The sequence below is a fragment of the Eretmochelys imbricata genome, chromosome 2 (genome assembly GCF_965152235.1).
Source record: "Eretmochelys imbricata isolate rEreImb1 chromosome 2, rEreImb1.hap1, whole genome shotgun sequence".
Classification (NCBI taxonomy): domain Eukaryota; kingdom Metazoa; phylum Chordata; order Testudines; family Cheloniidae; genus Eretmochelys; species Eretmochelys imbricata.
Window position 1 is genome coordinate 110,992,074 of NC_135573.1, and position 20,346 is coordinate 111,012,419.

Sequence of the window (20,346 nt, forward strand, 5' to 3'; positions counted from 1 at the left end):
TGCACACACCTAACTGGAATCGACATGAGCAATCACTCGAAGAAGTAGTTAAAATTCATGGGAATGATGTACATGAAGTGCCTAGCTTGAGTGTTTGTATGTGACCTGAACATACAATTTCGAACTTCACATACCAATACAAAATTGTATAACAGTAAAACCTCATTAATCCACACATTTTATAATACTGTAATAAGTGACCAACCATACCACCTAGCAAAAATTTCACAGAGACGTGATTAAAATATTCTTCTATTTCTAGAAAATCTTTAATATTTTGTGAAAATAAGCATTTACAGTACTAGCTCATGAAGTATAATGAACCATAATTCTCAAAATAAATCACAGAAAACTGATGTACTAACTTGCTTTTTAAATAACTGTTCACTTACTAATTTGCAAAATTCACCAACACACAACAGGTCTCCCACAGTGTAATCTAGAGTGAGGTACTATTTTACTAGTATTCTTCCTATTTTAAAAGAGGAGGAAATCATGTAATAAAATCAAGCAATTTAAAAAAGAGAAAGGGTGAAAACTAGAGTTCAGCAAAAGCCAACCGTTTCTGAGCAGCAGTATTTGAGTAGCCTCTAGTGGGAGCCTGGGAAAACACAACTTGTTTACTTGCTTGAAGAACAGGGATATATGTTTTAATCCTAATTAGAGCTCTGTAGAGGACAACAATTCAGTTTTACAGCAACTTTCAAGGTTTTGAAATTTGTATACATTCCACATTGTAAGAAAAGCAAAACCTTTTGACTATTTTCACAAAAACATAATTGAGAGAAGAACTCTATAGCTGAGTGGTTAGGTCGCTGGTCTGGGATTAGAGCTTGCTGGGAATTTTTCAACACCACTCTACCTTTCTGATGAGACAAGCTTCAGAGGAGAGAGAATAGGTGAACTTTTAACAGGGCCAGAAACTCCAAGAACAGGTCTGCGGGATCACTAACTCTTGCCTTGCCAATTCTTCAATACCTTGAAAGCCAGAAGAATTTGAAGGAAGGCATGAAGGAGCTTTTTCTTCAGTGTAAATGAAGTTATTTACCACCTTCTTAGAATGAGCAGCAGTATTTAGGCAGCACTGAATACTGGTTCAGGATAGGTTCCTGTGGCACTATGGTGTGTGTTGGGAGTTTGAAAGGAGGTTCTTGTTACATTTAAATCAGTCTAAGAACCAAGACTTCAAGGTTAACGAGGAGGTGATTATTGCCATGGCCTAATCCTTCACAATCTTTTTTGCCATCTTTACTCTCATGTGGGAAAGGCATAAAGGCATTTTAGCCCATGTCTGAGATAAATGAAACATACCCTGTGTTTTCAAGCATCTCTTCATGTAGTACCTATTTTGGTTTTCCAACTGGACTCGGATGCAAATATGTTCATCAGTTGACTTCCAATATGACCTTTGATGCAGTAAAAGGCTAGGGGAACAAAACTACATTTCCAGTCATAAGCATGTCATACTGACTCAGTTAACTGTGAATTTCCTTTTTGGTGTAGAGCATTGAAGAGTAAAGTGAAAGCTTCTGCCCAGAAAATGAATACGGCTATTTCCCAAAGCAGTGCTGATGGTTTTCTGCCTTCCTAGCAGCTATGTACATACCAAGTTTCTGAAAAAGAATTTGTTAGAAATGTATAAGTGAGCCTGATGGTCCACAGGATGAGACAGGTTATAATTAAGGCTAAGATTGTGTCATGAATATTTTTACTAAAAGTCAGGGACAGGTCACAGGCTTCATGAGTTTTCCTTTATTGCCCAAGATCTGTCCATGACTTTTACTAAAAATATCCATGATAAAATAGGATGGGACTGGGCAGCTGAGCACTCTGGGGCCCTCATCACCTGTGGGGGCTCAGAGCTCCAGGGTCCCCCTGTCCCCCCCCAGCAGCAGGGAGCTGTGGGAATCCCCCTGCTATGGTGGCCAGGGACCCCTTCCCACCAACCCATGGTGCCAGGGAACTGCGGCATACCCTACCCCTGTGGTGGCTGGGAGCTGCTGGATACCCCCACTGTCCTTTGCAACTGGGAGCTTGGGGGCCTGCTGCCTCAGGCAGCGGGGGTACCTCACAGCTCCCTGCCACTACAGCTCTCAGCCGCCGAGGCTGAAGTCACAGAGGTCTTTGGAAGTCATGGATTCCATGACTTCCAGAACCTCCATGACAAAATCATAGCCTTCATTAAAATCCATGTGTCCTCTCCAAGTCCCATTGCTCTGTATTGACTGACAAGCTTCTCTGAACTCATCAGGTAGCTGTTAAACATTCAGAACAAATTCACCAAGATGCTAGTACAAGATCTGGATCAAGATCTCTATCTACTGATTCGCTGCAATTGCTGGCAGGAACCAAACAAAGAATTGTGCTGGGTATCCACACAAGACCCATTAGCCCAGGAGTAGAATCCGGTTTTATATCTTAGCAGAGGTGTTCTATCACTTGACAAATCAGACACTATCTTCTTCCCTCTCTCTTCTGAGATAAAGAATGTCTTGAATGCCAATTTAAATGCAGAGTTTTCAGAGGGCTGTAATTAGCTCATCCTCTTGTTTGCCCAAAGCCTTGTTTCTGACAGCTGTTAGTGTTGGCTGCTGGGCCCTGTATAATATGATGAAAGGAATACACTCTCCCCTTGTCTGATAACTTTTTCATTTGCAGGGGAGAGGTGATATGTCATTTGTGAATACCCAAGTAGAAGATACAAGTCCAAATGTGGAGTACTCTTGGGGGGCAGGCAGGGGAAGAGAGACAGAAAAATAAATGTAGGGTTGGAAAGGACCTTGAGAAGTCATCCAGTGCAGCCCCCTGTGCTGAAGCAGGACCAAGTAGAGCAAGACTATATTTGACTGGTGTTCATCCAGCCTGTTCTTAAAAGCTTCCATTAATAGGGATTCCACAGCTCTCTTGGAGACCTACTTCAGAGCTTAACTACCCCTACAGTTAGAAAGCTTTCCCTAATATCTAACCAAATCAGCAGCAGGGGAGATTTAAGCAAATTTCTTCTTGTCCTACCTTTACTGGACATGGAGAACAATTGATCACCATTCTCTTTGTAACACTCCTTAACATATTTGAAGACTTATGTCCCCTCTCGGTCTTCTTTCTGAAGATAAACATGTCCTGTTTTTCTCTCTTTCCTCATAGCACAGTTGTTCTAAATCTTTTATCATTTTTGTTGCTCTCCTCTGGACTCTCTTCCATTTGTCCTCATCTTTAATAATGTGCGGCACTCAGAACTGGACAAAGTACTCCAACTGAGGCCTCACCACTTCCAAGTAGAGAGGGACAATTATCTCCTGTATCTTACATGACACTCCTGTTAATATACCCCAAAATATTAGCTTTTTTGCAACTGAAATCATTCCTTACTCATTCAAAATGTGATTCACTGTAACCTTCAGATTCTTTTCAGCAGTACTAATGTCTAGTGAATTATTCCCTATTTTGTAATTGTGCATTTGATTTTTCCTTCCCAACTGAAGAACTCTGCAGTTGTCATTATTGAATTTCATCTTGTTGATTTCAGACCAAATTCTCCAATTTGTCAAGGTTGTTTTGAATTCTAATCCTGTCCTCTAAAGTCCTTGCAAGCTCAGAGTCACCTGAAAATTTTATGAGCATATTCTCCACTCCATTATCCAAGTCATTAATGAAAATATTGACTAGTACTGGATGCAGGACTGATCTCTGTGGATATCATTAGATATATCCTCTCAGTTGGACAGCGAACCATTGATAACTGCTCTTTGAGAACAATCTTTCATAGAATCATAGAATATCAGGGTTGGAAGGGACCTCAGGAGGTCATCTAGTCCAACCCCCTGCTCAAAGCAGGTCGAATCCCCAACTAAATCATCCCAGCCAGGGCTTTGTCAAGCCTGACCTTAAAAACTTCTAAGGAAGGAGATTCCACCATCTCCCTAGGTAAAGCATTCCAGTGTTTCACCACCCTCCTAGTGAAATAGTGTTTCCTAATATCCAACCTAAACCTCCCCCACTGCAACTTGAGACCATTACTCCTTGTCCTGTCCTCTTCTACCACTGAGAACAGTCTAGAGCCATCCTCTCTGGAACCCCCTTTCAGGTAGCTGAAAGCAGCTATCAAATCCCCCCTCATTCTTCTCTTCTGAAGAATAAACATCCCCAGTTCCCTCAGCCTCTCCTCATAACTCATGTGTTCCAGTCCCTTAATCATTTTTGTTGCCCTCCGCTGGACTCTTTCCAATTTTTCCACATCCTTCTTGTAGCATGGGGCCCAAAACTGGACACAGTACTCCAGATGAGGCCTCACCAATGTCAAATAGAGGGGAACGATCACGTCCCTTGATCTGCTAGCAATGCCCCTACTTATACATCCCAAAATTGGCCATTGGCCTTCTTGGCAATAAGGGCACACTGTTGACTCATATCCAGCTTCTCGTCCACTGTAACCCCTAGGTCCTTTTCTGCAGAACTGCTGCCTAGCCATTCGGTCCCTAGTCTGTAACGGAGCATGGGATTCTTCCGTTCTAAGTGCAGGACTCTGCACTTGTCCTTGTTGAACCTCATCAGATTTCTTTTGGCCCAATCCTCTAATTTGTCTAGGTCCCTCTGTATCCTATCCCTACCCTCCAGGGTATCTACCACTCCTCCCAGGTTAGTGTCATCTGCAAACTTGCTGAAGGTGCAATCCACACCATCCTCCAGATCATTAATGAAGATATTGAACAAAACCATTCCCAGGACCGACCCTTGGGGTACTCCGCTTGATACCGGCTGCCAACTAGACATGGAGCCATTGATCGCTACCCGTTGAGCCCGACAATCTAGCCAGTTTTCTATTCACCTTATCATCCATTTATCCAGCCCATACTACTTTAACTTACTGGCAAGAATACTGTGGGAGACTGTGTCAAAAGCTTTGCTTAAGTCAAGGAACAACACGTCCATGGTTTTCCCCTCATCCGCAGAGCCAATTATCTCGTCATAGAAGGCAATTAGATTAGTCAGGCATGACTTGCCCTTGGTGAATCCATGCTGACTGTTCCTGATCACTTTCCTCTCCTCTAACTGCTTCCAAATTGATTCCTTGAGGACCTGCTCCATGATTTTTCCAGGGACTGAGGTGAGACTGACTGGCCTATAGTTCCCAGGATCCTCCTTCTTCCCTTTTTTAAAGATAGGCACTACATTAACCTTTTTCCAGTCGTCCAGGACCTCCCCCGATCGCTATGAGTTTTCAAAGATAATGGCCAATGGCTCTGCAATCACATCCGCCAACTCCTTTAGCACTCTTGGATACAACGCATCCGGCCCGATGGACTTGTGCACGTCCAGCTTTTCTAAATAGTCCCGAACCACTTCTTTCTCCACAGAGGGCTGGTCACCTCCTCCCCATGCTCTGCTGCCCAGTGCAGCAGTCTGGGAGCTGACCTTGTTCATGAAGACAGAGGCAAAAAAAGCATTGAGTACATTAGCTTTTTCCATGTCCTCTGTCACTAGGTTGCCTCCCTCGTTCAGTAAGGGGCCCACACTTTCCTGGACTTTCTTCTTGTTGCTAACATACCTGAAGAAACCCTTCTTGTTACTCTTAACATCTCTTGCTAGCTGCAACTCCAGGTGTGATTTGGCCTTCCTGATTTCACTCCTGCATGCCTGAGCAATATATTTGTACTCATCCCTGGTCATTTGTCCAATCTTCTACTTCTTGTAAGCTTCTTTTTTGTGTTCAAGATCAGCAAGGATTTCACTGTGAAGCCAAGCTGGCTCCCTGCCATATTTACTATTCTTTCTACACATCGGGATGGTTTTTCCCTGTAACGTCAATAAGGATTCTTTAAAATACAGCCAGCTCTCCTGGACTCCTTTCCCCTTCATGTTATTCTCCCAGGGGATCCTGTCCATCAGATCCCTGAGGTTGTCAAAGTCTGCTTTTCTGAAATCCAGGGTCTGTATTCTGCTGCTCTCCTTTCTTCCCTATGTCAGGATCCTGAACTCAACCATCTCATGGTCACTGCCTCCCAGGTTCCCATCCACTTTTGCTTCCGCTACTAATTCTTCCCTGTTTGTGAGCAGCAGGTCAAGAAGAGCTCTGCCTCTAGTTGGCTCCTCCAGCACCTGCACCAGAAAATTGTCCCCTACACTTTCCAAAAACTTCCTGGATTGTCTGTGCACCGCTGTATTGCTCTCCCAGCAGATATCAGGGTGATTGAAGTCTCCCATGAGAACCAGGGCCTGCGATCTAGTAGCTTCTGCGACTTGCCGGAAGAAAGCCTCGTCTGCCTCATCCCCCTGGTCCGGTGGTCTATAGCAGACTCCCACCACGACATCACCCTTGTTGCTCACGCTTCTAAACTTAATCCAGAAACACTCAGGTTTTTCTGCAGTTTCATTCCGGAGCTCTGAGCAGTCATACTGCTCTTACATACAATGCAACTCCCCCATCTTTTCTGCCCTGCCTGAACAGTTTATATCCATCCATGACAGTACTCTGGTCATGTGAGTTATCCCACCAAGTCTCTGTTATTCCAATCACATCATAATTCCTTGACTGTGCCAGGACTTCTAGTTCTCCCTGCTTGTTTCCCAGGCTTCGTGCATTTGTGTATAGGCACTTGAAATAACTTGCTGTTTGTCCTGTTTTCTTAGTATGAGGCAGGAGCCCTCCCCTTTTGCGTTCTCCTGCTCGTGCTTCCTCCCAGTATCCCACGTCCCCACTTACATCAGGGCATTGGTCTCCTTCCCCCAGTGAACCTAGTTGAAAGCCCTCCTCACTAGGTTAGCCAGCCTGCATGCGAAGATGCCCTTCCCTCTCTTCGTTAGGTGGAGCCCGTCTCTGCCTAGCACTCCTCCTTCTTAGAACATCATCCCATGGTCAAAGAATCCAAAGCCTTCGCTCCGACACCACCTGCGTTGCCATTCGTTGACTTCCACGATTCGACAGTCTCTACCCAGGCCTTTTCCTTCCATGGGGAGGAAGGACAAAAACACCACTTGTGCCTCAAATGCCTTTATCCTTCTTCCCAGAGCCACGTAGTCTGCAGTGATCCGCTCAAGGTCATTCTTGGCAGTATCATTGGTGCCCACGTGGAGAAGCAGGAAGGGGTAGCGATCCGAGGGGCTTGATGAGTCTTGGCAGTCTCTCCGTCACATCATGAATCCTAGCTCCTGGCAAGCAGCAGACTTCTCACTTTTCCCAGTTGGGGCGGCATATAGATGACTCAGTCCCCCTGAGCAGAGAGTCCCCGACCACCACCACTCGCCGCCTCCTCTTCTTCTTTCAAACAGTTGTGCACCTTCCTTACAGTAATTTTACCTAGATTGCATTTTCCTAAATTGCTGAGGAGAATGTCATGTGGGACTGTGCCAAAAGTATTACTAAAAATCAAGATAGATCACATCTACTGCTTCCCTGATTTACTAGGCCAGTAACCCTGCCAAAGGAGGAAATCAGGTTGATTTGGCATCATTTGTTCTTGACAAATCCATGCTGGCTATTCTTTATAACTAAGGATACGATTTAGTCATGGATTCCATGACTTTACTAGACCTCTGACTTCAGCTTCAGCTATCAGGAATGGGGGCGGAGCTGCGGCTGTGCATCCCCAACCCATGCGTTCTGCTGGGGCTGTGTGCCCCCAACCCACAGCTTTGGCCAGAGCCTAGGCTGTGCAAACCCTCACCTGGCGGTGGGGCTCCCAGTCCCCTCCATGGGGCTCCAGTTGTTATTCGTTCCCCACATCCTCTCTCCCCCCATTATTTTTAGTAAAAGTCAGACAGATCACGGCTCCCATGTATTTTTATTACCTGCAACCTGTTCGTGACTTTTACTAAAAATAACCATGACAAAATCTTAACCTTACTTATAACCCTATTGTCCTTTAGGTACTTACAAAATAATTTGTTCCTCTATCTTTCCAAAGGTCAAATATCAAAGTTAAACTGACTGACCTATAATTTCCCAGGTCCTCTTCGTTGCCCTTTTTAAAGATAAGTGCTATGTTTGTCCTTCTCCAGTCCTCTAGGACCTTACCCATCCTCCACGAATTACCAAAAATAATTGCTAGTGGTTCCAAGTTTGCTTCAACTTGTTCCTTAAGTACCCTAGGATGAATTTCATCAGGCCCTGAAAAAATGAATACATCTAAACTTATCTAAACATTCTTTAACCTGTTCTTTTCCTATTTTGACTAGTGTTCCTTCCTCCTTATTAATGTTGTATTGTATATCCGGTCACCATTAACCCTCTTTTGGGAAAACTGATGCAAAATAGGCATTGAACACCTCATCCTTCTTGATGTCACCAGTTATTAGCTCTCTTTCCCCACTACACTTTCCTTCATCTTCCTCTTGCTCCTCATGTATTTGTAGAACCTCTTCTTATTGTGTTCATGGCCCTTGCTAGGTATAAATCATTTTATCGTTTAGCTTTTCTGATTTTGTCCTTACATGCTTGTGCTATTCTTTTGTAATTAGCCTTAGCAATTCATCTGTGTTTCCACTTTTTGATTTTCAGGTCATTAAAGAGCTCCTGGTAGAACCTGTGACGCTGTGCATAAGAAAGATGACCATTTGTATCATTGTTGCTACCACTGTTATACAATGAAACAAAACTTGTACAATGTCATGTAAGGTGTCAATTGAAAAGTTTCAGAGTAACAGCCGTGTTAGCCTGTATTTGCAAAAAGAAAAGGAGGACTTGTGGCACCTTAGAGACTAACCAATTTATTTGAGCACAAGCTTTCGTGAGCTACAGCTCTCTTCATCGGATGCAAGTGAGCTGTAGCTCACCAAAGCTTATGCTCAAATAAATTGGTTAGTCTCTAAGGTGCCAAAGTACTCCTTTTCTAATTGAAAAGTTATGATTTGCTAAGTATGATTATCCTGTTTATATGCATGTATCATCTCTGTACCTGAAGATATGAATATTGGCTATGTACATGTATCTTAAAAATGTGTTGTATTCCTGGGTGACAACCCCAGGCAGAATTTACATTAGGGCTAGACAGCTACCTGTTGATGGCCTATCAAGGACACTCCACTCTCACAATGGACCGTTGAAGAAACTCATCCTGTTCAGCTAGCTCTTCCTGAGGATGTCTCAGTCAGCAAGCAAGCAATGACCACCCCGTGATTCAGCAAAACATGTAAGGGCATGTGATGTGCTCATGTGACCATGGACTCCATCTTGGGCCAGTAACTTTCCACATACAGGAGCTGTGGGCTTTGCTTGGGACAATAAATTTCCATGCACATGGCCAAGGATATAAAAAGACCTCTGAGACACCTCCATGTTGCTTCTTCCCTGCTCTAATTCTCTGGACTGAATTTACAACAAAAAGGAGAATCTTGAACTACGGACTGAGGTCCTTTCAATCTTTTGGAAGTTACCAGAGAGACTTTTGCAAGCCAGCAGTCTATTCCACCACTGCTGCAAACCTGATATAAGGACTTTGTAATCATTTGTATGTATATGATCTATCATTTATAACTTTTATATTATTAATAAATCTTTAGTTAGTTACTAAGAATTGACTGACAGTTTGATATTTGGATAAAATCTGAGATCTGGGGATGTGTGTCTGATCCTTTGGGATTAGAAAGAACACCACATATAGTGAAACAGATTTATAATAACCTCTCACTATATTAGATTTGGTTGTCGGATCAGAGCCAAGGGCTGGAATACCAAACGGGACTGTTTGGCTTCAGGTTAACTAGTGCGCTGGAGAAGCTCTTTTGTTATTTGCTTGGTGAATCAACTTATAGAGTAAATCACCAGCTTTGGGGATGGTCTGCCCTATTACTTGCAATCTGCCCTGAGTGTAGCATTCTCAGTATGGCCCATCCGAGGCACCTGGTCACAGAGCCATACTGGCCTCCTACAATTCTTCCTTTAGTTCCTTTGCATTGGAATAGGTTGCAGTTGTATGTTTAATACAGTCTCCTTGAAAAATTGGCAGCTCTCCTGAATTCCTTCATCCCTTCAATTTTCTTCACAGGGGACTTGATCTGCTAAGTCCCTCAGTTTGTTTAAATCTGCTTTTTTGAAGTGCATTTTCCTTACTCTACTGCTCTCACGCCTTCCTTTCCTTACAATTATGAAATCCACATAATGTCATAATCACTTTTACCCAAATGCTTATTGTAGCAGAAGCTAAGGACTCAATGGGTGACACGTCCTGATTACATTTTCAGCGAATCTCCAGGACATTATTTGTATACTTTGAAGTTTTGGAAGTTAATGCTGTAATGGACTGCATTTGCACCAAGAATACCGATTTCATTATGGGCTGCCTGCCATTGTTTCTCTCTGCATTACAAAAAAAATCTTGTGCCCTTATCAAAATCTGTCTCTCCACAGAACTGGTTCCATAATTCTCACAGGTAGGATATGGATTATTTTACCCTTTGTCTTCTGATGCTACCAAGATCTTGCTGATGTGTTGGTTTATTTTAGTTTATTTTGAGGAAAGGGTAAACTTGTACCTAAGACAATGAGTGAGTTCAATAGTACATCTAAGCTTGCCAGAATTCTATTTTTTTAAATAATTCTGATGGATAGTATTGATGTTTCTTTAAGCATATTTTCCAACTTTTAACCATTTACAACTGCACAAAGTTATGGCTTTTAAGGATTTTTTCCCTATTTTCATCTATTTACATTTTCACAGTTGTAGGAAATTATGGGGGGGAGGAATCAGACAATTTAATGACTGTAAATGTTGAGATTTAAAAAGGTAGAAGATTGATAACTGTTCACACACACATTGTCAACACATCAAAATATACCAAATAAATATCTTTAAACTTTAATAAGTTCCCAATCAGCATTCTTTCTTCGCCTATATGTAAATTTAGACTATCATTGGAAATATTTTGTCAGTTTGTGTGTATGGTGAAATGAACATTTACTGCCATTTACCAACAAAAATCTAATCCTTCAAAGCCTAACATAGACTTCCTTGATTACCTCAACCACCCATTTGCTGAGGTGGTTCACTCTCAGATGGGGGTGCACCCTGAAACACCTCTCAGAGGGATGGAATCAGCCTAGAACTGAGAAACTAAAAACAAAAACACAAGTTGGAGTTGGATTGTTTTCTAAAGAATCCCAACCTTGGTCTTCCAACTCTCAAAACAGAATGGCCTCCTCCTAATTTGTGATCTCAATACTGGAACCTGGATGATTAAATTCTTCAAAGGGAACATCTGCTGATATAAGATAATTTGAAGAGTCTCTCTCCCTAGAATGAGGGAGGGACTTATTCTAATCTAAAGATTCAATGACTGCTTTGTCTGTATGCTCACCTTACCAAAAAAGTACACCTCAGGCACATCTTTGAAAGTTATGAATAATAGCAAATCAGTCAGATGCAGCATTAGCCCTGAAAAAGCTGCTAGGAAAATCTAGTTTAAAATGGATTTTATGTATTTTTTAATTTTTGAGCACTCTCACAATTGTCTCCTAGATGAGGACAGACCTGCACAATAAGAGATTGCAGCCAATACTCAGCACTGAGGCTGCTGTATCCAAGTTTAGTCTGTTCAATGATTTCACTCTCTTGTCCATGTGTTTGGCAGGAATACTCCCTCAGCTGGTATGATTAGGCCTTTTACTAATGAAGCTGCAGGCTTCACCTTAGCCAGAGTAATGAAGACCTTTTAGTCCTTAGGTACCAATATGTCTTCATAGGGATTTCCCACTCCCCCTTAATTACACCCTAATAAACCAGGTAAGGAAGAATTAGATAGCATTCCTTCAACTTTTCAGGATATTTTATTAATGCTTCATTTTCTAAAAACATAAGCACGTATGAAGTTAGTCGTAGATTGTGCTTAATTCTGAGAAGCTTAATTAAGAGTCTCAGGTATCTCACTCAAAATCCCAGCTCTAGAGATTCAACCTTCTCTTTAGAAGATCTAGAGGGGAGACTCACATGAGAGGTTTTAAGATATTGCGCTGCCCCTTTAAGAGCAAAATGTGAGCAACTGCCTTCACCAGTCCTTGTGACAAATCCTTGAGAGCAGAGGGAAAGCACATTACCAGGGAGATCAAAAAAGAATCTGCAGAAACATCCTGCATGTCTGCCCCCTAAGGAAAACAGTAGTCACACTGGGCTAGATCCACAAAGGGACTAGGGAGACAAGGCGGGTGAGATAGGATCAGGTGCCCTGCCACCCAGTGGAATCAATCCTCAGCCCCACATTAGGTGCCCAGGCTTCCTATACAATGCATAGGCAGTTAGGCACCTAAAAAACAAGAGAGTCATAAAAGCCTGCACACAGAGCAAGGACGTGCCCAAGCTGGCCAGTAGGAAGTGTCAAGGAAAGGGGTGCAAACAAAGCCCTGCCCCTGAAACTCAGTTAGGTGCTTATCCCCGCTTGGAATTCACAGCTGTGAACCCTCCCCTGGAATTAGGCACCTACACCAGGTTAGCCCTTTTGCAAAGAGGGGTGGTGGCGGTGCGCCCTTCCCACCCCCCACCCCCCCATACCTAATAGTTCAGTGGTTAAAGCACTCACCCGGGTGGTGGGGGATATCCCCACTCGGCCTAATTTGGAGCAAAGACTTGAACTCATGTTTCCTAGGTAATTTCCCTAACCACTGGACTGTAAAGCAGTTCTGGGGTGGGTATCTCAGTCTCCCCTTTTGAAGCTATTTTACTTTGCATGAAATACTTAAATACTCCTTGGAGCAAGGACTGCAACCTGGGTATCCTGAGAAAGTGTGCTAATCACTAGGCTATAGAATCACTCTCTCTCTCACCCAATGAATATTTAAATATTTTATACAGAGAGGAGGTAGATCCATCTCACAGAGAAGGAGGTCTGAATCACTTCACCTCATGCTACCGGCTGCTGGGTCCAGGCTGAGTGGGGCGTGACAACACAAAATGAGGAGGGAGCCGGAGCCAGAGGAAACAAATGACTCACTAGTATTAGAAAGGTTGTGGGAGTTGGCACCTTTTATGGCAACTACGGCTTTGTAAGAAAGACAGTTTGTGAGAAGGGGGATATTTTGTAGCCTTTTCAACCATCTCAGCACAGAACTTGCTTATGTGCTGGCTGGAAGCAGGAATTTCTTTCTCCAAGTGTGTCTGTTGAGTTTTGAGGAGAAAACCCTTGAAGACAATGAAGAAAAAGTTAAAGTTAATCTTTTACAAATCCTGTAAAGGCTCTGCTACAAAGGGAGACATTTCATCTGTGTGCCATTTGGAGGCAAAGAATTCTGAAGCGTTCTTCCTGAGAAACAGTCCTATGCTCAGAGCACAGATACGGTCAGCCTGCCCCTGGAGATGGGGAATGCCCACTGTGAAGACTGACATGGAGGCTACTGAGAATGATTCAGTTCTAAATACCCATAAACTCTGAAATACAAGACAGTGATAAGTGATACTTGCTCTAATTTACAAGATGAAAGAAATATATAGTATAAACCTCTAGGAGGCAGAAGAGTTAGCCTACAGAGTGCAGTTCATAAGTGTATAATTTTAAAGCTTTCAGCTATATATTCTAAAGCAAAATATACAAGAAAGCTGTGATAGAACTAAATTTAGTACATTTTAAAGAGTAAAGAATACTGTCGGTATTGTAACATTTACTAAGACCCTCTAATTCTCCCTCTACTGAAAGCAGCCTATCAGATGTTCTTAATATGGCACTGATTTGAAAGCTGAAGCAAACAGTTTACAACAGTGATTCTACTTTTCAAAAACACTGAAAATCATAATTCTCTCAAATACAAATACAAACAGCATATATTCTAGTATACAGTTCTCCTAATTCATAGAATATGTGAGTGTGCTCCAGTGGGCACAGTATTCTGCCCCCCCTTCTGTCCTGTGCCATCCAATCCGTCCCTGTCCCACTCCTGACCCATGGATTCTCATCCCAATCCCATTTTCTTCATTTAGCCAATCCCAGTTTCCACTCCCCAGGTTTCCCATTCCGGTCCCAGCCTCCTTGCCCAGCAGTCCTAAATTTCACTCATCCAGACTACAGTAACTCCTCGCTTAATATTGTAGTTATGTTCTTGAAAAATGCGACTTTAAATGAAATGATGTTAAGCGAATCCAATTTTCCCATAAGAATTAATGTAAATAGGGGAGGTTAGGTTCCACGCACATTTTTTTCACCAGACAAAAGACATTATATACATATTGTGACAGGGTCGGGCCAGATGGCTACAGGAGAGTGACAGAAGGCAGATACAATTAGCCCCAGATTAAGCAGGTCCCTTTTCCCTTGGTAAAGTAACAGGGGCAGTTCCAGAACAATCAGGAGCTGGTTGGAACCAATGAAGGCAGGCAGGCTAATTAGGACACCTGGAGCCAATTAAGAAGCTGCTAGAATCAATTAAGACAGGCAGGCTAATCAGGGCACCTGGTTTAAAAAGGACCTCACTTCAGTCAGTGAGGAGTGCGCAAGTAGCTGAGAGTGAGAGGACATGCTGTTGGAGGTCTGAGGAATACAAACACTACCTGGCATCAGGAGGAAGGTCCTGTGGTGAGGATAAAGAAGGTGTTGGGAGGAGGCCATGGGGAAGTAGCCCAGAGAGTTGTAACAGTCACACAGCTGTTACAAGAAACACAGTAGACAGCTGTGATCCACAGGGCCCTGGATTGGAACCTGGAGTACAGGGAGGTTCCGGGTTCCCGCCATCCCCCTCCCCCATATTGGATATAAGAGGAGTTGACCTGGACCATGAGTCCCACCAGAGGGGAAGGTCCCTGGTCTGTCCTCTGACCCACTAGGTGGATCAGCAGAGACCGCGGGGATTGTTCTACTTCCTTTTCCCCATGCTGGCCAGTGATGAGGTTAGCTGAGCGAATGGCAGGTTTGAGCCACTAGCAAAACTACTGGGCTGCCATGAACCTCTGAGGTGAGCAAATCCACCAATAAGCGCAGGACCTACCAAGGCAAAGGAGGAACTTTGTCACAATATACAGTATAAGTTTTAAACAAGTTCTAATCAGAGGATTGTCTGGGGACCTGCTCATGAGCTCCCTGAGCTTCACTAAAGCAACCGTGTTGATATCGGGTGGGATATTTCCCAGGGAATGCCTTGCTGCTAAATGATGAACTAGCACTCAGCTGAGCCCTCAAGGGTTAACACATTGATGTTAATGTAACCTCACACTCTACAAGGCAGCACCAAGGGAGGAGATACAATAGAACAGCAGCTGCAAACACTTCCCTGGGGAAACAGAACAGGATGATGAACCCACGTTATACACGCACCACTCCCTCCTCCGGACAGTGCATGCATGGCTGCACAGGTGTTGACTTACCGAAGTGCACGGGGGGTGGTGGGGGGGCGGGAGGGAGTGCGCTCAACCCTCAGATCTGCCCCAGGCCCGCCCCCACTCCACCCCCTCCCCCAAGCACATCCTCTCTCCTCCCCCCAGCCTCCTGACCACCCGTGAAACAGCTGATTGCTGCAGAGAGGAGGTGTGGGGAGGGAGGGGGAGGTGCTGATCCAAGGGGCCGCCGGAGGGGCGGAAAGCACTGGAGTGTGGTGGAGGGGAGCTGATGGGGAATGTGGGGGCTGCCAGCCCACCCTGCTTCCAAGCCCTCACAGCCAAACAATGTTATAAGGAAACAGTGCGAAACTTTAAATGAGTATATTCTCTCATCGATCAGGGACGTAACAATGAAACAACGTTAACCAGGACGACATTAAGTGAGGAGTTACTGTACTTGTCCCAGTTCCCCACCCCAATCCCATTGTCCAAACCACCCCAAATCTCCTTCCCCATCTCCTTAACCAAGTTGTGTTTCCCCCACCATTACACCATGTTCTCTATACCCACTGGCTTCCAATCCTAATCTCCCACCCCAGGCTCCCTTGCATCTCAGTTCCAATCCCCATGTGTCCCCCCTAGCTACTTGTCCCAGTCTCTTTGCCCAGCCAGTCTCAGTTCATCCCACACCCCAGCTTCTCGTCAGATGTGTTTCCCCTCGCCTCCACAGGTCCTCAGTACCAATCTCTCTTCCCACCCCCAGTTCCTCAGCCAATCTCTCAGTCTCCACCCCTCCCACACACACACACCTATTGGGTCCTAGTTCCCACCTCCACCCTATTTCTCTCTCTGGCTCCCAGTCCCATTCTCCTTGCCAGATTAGGCGATTCTCTCGCAGAAATGCAATTTACAGATAAATTATCTAGGAGTGTTCAATAATTGAATACACTCATATTATGTATGATAACCAGCTAGTTTTCAGGCAACTGTTACGAACATGTAAGCATTTAAGCAACAGAGACAGACATTCTATAAAACAGAGAAATCATCTACTAGAGTAAAAATAGCTTTATAATTATATAAATATAATTCACAGAACAGCTGAATTATTGTCAGTCCTATGCCCTTTACAATGCCCTTTACACCTGTTAAAAAACACATCACACAACTTACCCAGATTTGCTGTCATAGACTCCAGATCTCCTAAAAACCCTGGAATTTGCTGAAGTTGTTCCTGCAGCTCTATTAGACTACTCCTCTTCTTCTCCCAGTGTGCAGAAAGCATCACAACTTCGCTATCCACGAGCTGTAATATTTACAACCAATGACAAAACTTAGTTTGTATTTACTTGCAAAATAGTGATTATTAATTCATGAACTTCAGCTTTTGAGCATCTTGATTGATTTTTATAATCCATGCATCCACAAAGCCTATGACTAGAGCAATGAACTTTCACTGCTGAGAGAGATGGTCACAGTATGCTTTTGTACAGATTGAGGGGGGGTGGGGTTAAAAATGTTTAAGTTCAATATGCACTAAAAGGAAGTCTCCATAAAATGTAGCCTTTGCTATTCATGATCAAGTATTTATTTCTATTTATTTCAGGAGTAAATATTTATAAAAAACAGCTTCTCTGTGAAGATTCTGGCCCTCCTCTCCCCCAAGTTTAAGGTCTTAAGTATCTGAATACCCTGTCCTTCAAGGCAGAGTGATTTAAATCAGCAAGCAGGAAACTGTTTTAAATCATCTTTTGTCATCTTTTTATGTTTGTACATTTTAGTTATTTTTGATCCTCAATGATTGGTAAACATTAAAACATGTTGATCTGTTACTAAATACAGCCTTTACACTAAATTATGCTTCATTTTTCTTAACCAGGAAAATTGCTTAAATCAATCTGTATAGATTAAGTATACTATAGAGCTTTACATACATTTATTCAGATGCTTAATTTTTTAAATTTTTATGACGTTAGGAAAAGGTGAATGATGCATTTCTTATTTACTAGATAAATGAAAAAACAAACAATATCAACGTCTACTTGGATGGAAATTAAAATTAAATTAAAATGGACAAAAACAGCTTTTAAAAATTTTGTTTATTAGTTTACTCCTAGCAAATTCTGCGCCACTGTAGGCATACAGAAACATGTCCCCCCGCAGACTCTCTTTCACACAGAAAACTGGTTTTTGTGGGGAAACAAAGAAAAGCTGCACTTGTGCTCACTCACCTATCCCCAGCAGTGGGGATGCATGTGTTTGGGTACCCAGAGCAGCTGGGGGAGAGGTAAGTCACTGCAGGAGTGTGGTCTGGGGATGCCCCGACTGCCCAGGGACATTAGTCCCAGCTGGGCAGGGTGAAGAAGGGGAGAAGGATGACAGAGAGAGAGTTCCCCCCCTCTGCCTGGATCAGCCGGGGCTGGGTCAGATCAACCCCCCCGCAGAAACCTCCCACAGCTACAGGAAGCTCTGCAAAGTGGGATGGGGGCAGGGCTTGGCAGGAGGTATCTGGGTGTAGGGGGTGAGGCTCGGCTGGGGGTGGGTCCAGATGCACAAAGGTTAGACAGAGGGAGCAGCTCCCTGTACAATGACCCCTTCCCCCCACCTCCTGGCCCCATCGCTCCTCAGCCATAGGTAAAGGAATCACTGTGCAGGGAGCTGCTCCCCTATTCACCCAATGCCCATGCATCTGCTCTCCCCCCCGCCAAGCCTCCCCCCTCCACAAACCTGGAACCCCTCCCCTGCATCGGAAACCTCTGCACCCAGAACCCCAGACCCCCCCCAGCCTCACCCCCTGCATCAGGAACCCCCTGCACCCCACTGAGCCCCAACCAGCTACACCCTGGCCCACACCCCACCAAGCCCCAATCCCCCAGCACCTAGACACCCCGCTGAGCCCTAACCACTGCCCCTGGACACTTCAGTCCCATTCCCCCTGCACCTAAAACCCCCAACAAGCCACTGTGCCTCCAGATCCCCCCCCCAGAGTTGCCAGCACACAGACTCCACCACACAGAAACCCAATACTCGAGGGACTTCAGTGCCAAAAAATTAAAAATTTTAAAATTCTGCAGACCATTTTCAATTATTTGGTAATTTATTTCAATATACTTGTCAGGAAATAATTGAAAATGGTATGATTATATTGTGTTATTTTGACAAATGAAGTATGCAGAATTTGAAAATATTGTGTGTAGAATTTTTATTTCTTGGTGCACAATTCCCTCAGGAGTATTAAGTTAAATAAAACTACCCTAAATGTGCTTAATACATAAGAAAAGGTTTATCAAAACATGTTCTGCTTTTAAAACTGAATTATTAAGCAAAGGGAGAATTATCTATATTAAGTGAATTGAACAGAATGTTTCTGGTCACCACATCCTTCAAAATTTTAGGACTAGTTGATCTCATTCTCCCTCACCTAGTTTTTATATATAGATTGGAATTTTCCCTGCTTTTTCAACTCCAACTGGTTTCTTAACTCTGAATGAACTAGACGAGTAAACCAAAAGGAGGAGAATATTCTTCTACAGGTGTAGAGACAAGCTACTGCTATCAAAAGCTGTTTTAGCTCTTAAACTCGGATTAGCCAGTGATTTTACCTAGTGCAGTAGTAAACTTTCTTTAAAAACTTAGCAAACGTGCTATTTAGTATTATTTTTATTTACTCTACATTTAAATAGATTATAAATTTAGGCCTTAACAACTGTCAAAATTTCAGGTTTATTTTTTAAAAATAAACCTGTATTTAATTTAAACTTTAAAAATCTGATATTTGTTTATTTTTTTAAAACATTAATTTTTATCTGCCCTGCTGCCCTTACAATTAAGGACGGAGAGCTCTCAATTCACATCTCTGGGTCCTCTGAAGAAGCCCTCAAGGAAAGAAACATGAAATTCCAGACATTTTTACGGTTAAAAAAATATGCAGCTCTAAAGTGGTGGGGTTTTGTTTGTTTTTTTTTTTAAGTCCTTCAGACCTCTTTAAACATTGTAAAGGAAAAGAGGGCACAAAATAATATCCAACTGCTATCACATCATCTTTAAAATATAAACAATATAATTCTCTGTGAACACAACTGTTGGAATTAATATTTGAAATGAATATGGGAAACCACCAAACACTAATTTAATCATAAGTTCCTTTATTACATTCAGAGGCCAAATGGTACTTATGCAATAACGCTAAACATGCCTAAAAAGCCTAAATAATATGCAACGTACTACATCCAAACAGTAAGCAAACACGTTTAAGTATCTTGATCAAGATACTTACAAACTCAGGCTAAACTCAGGGTGCTTAAACCCATATTGATTGGCTCCAACATGGTCAGGCAGATATAAGCAATGAACCCTTTAAGACTTTACTTTTTATACCGTTACCAAACAAGTGATGTCACTGCCAATTACTGACTTCAGCTAAAAAACAATTTGAAACAGTTCACCCTTATTTCCAGTCTTAATCCAGATAAGCTTTACAACCTCCTTTCTTCCCAAGGCCTTTCCTCCCCTCCTTTTTGCCATGCAACAGTTTCCCATTGCAACTGGGTTCACAAAGGCTTTAACACTGGTGTGTGGGTTGGGGAAGGGCCGTGTTGGCTCATGTTAAGATTCTCTTTGTTTGATTTAAAACCATCTTCAGTCACCCCTATTGATCAGAGGCTCTCTTTTTAGAAACTTCCCCTTATCTTATTATTCTTTGAACCAGACATCCTCCCTATTTTATTCCTGCTGGCCTTGTAGTTCATTGTTTTCAAGGCCTTCCTTCTACCTGCTAGTCAGGACTTTTCTTTACAACACATATATATTTCCTTAACCAACCTTAAGCTAACTTTAATTTTATACTTCTCCTACAAAAGGATTCTCAGTACTGGATACAGGGTTTTATCTAGAGGGGAAAATATCATTTAAATATGAAGTTGTAAGCTGGAAATGTAACCTAAATTAATAAAACACTCTTCCAGCACTCTATACTTAAGGAAAATAAATACAATAAAGCAACAAATCTTTCTTCACATATTACAGTCATGTGGAAAAATGTGAAAAACTTCAGGCATGACAGCTCAAAAATGGTCAAAGCAATTTTACAGAGCAGTGGGGGTAAACCTTTGACAGTAGATGA

General features: G+C 42.9%; 1 protein-coding gene across 5 annotated transcripts in view; it reads right to left on the reverse strand.

Moving 5' to 3' along the window:
- Window positions 1-20,346, reverse strand: part of DTNBP1 (dystrobrevin binding protein 1) — a 191,520-nt gene that overhangs the window by 133,963 nt on the left and 37,211 nt on the right. For all 5 annotated transcript variants that reach the window (XM_077810604.1, XM_077810607.1, XM_077810606.1 and 2 more), the window contains exon 5: window positions 16,398-16,530. In XM_077810604.1, coding sequence (XP_077666730.1) covers window positions 16,398-16,530 — 133 coding nt within the window. The remainder of the gene's footprint in view (window positions 1-16,397; window positions 16,531-20,346) is intronic.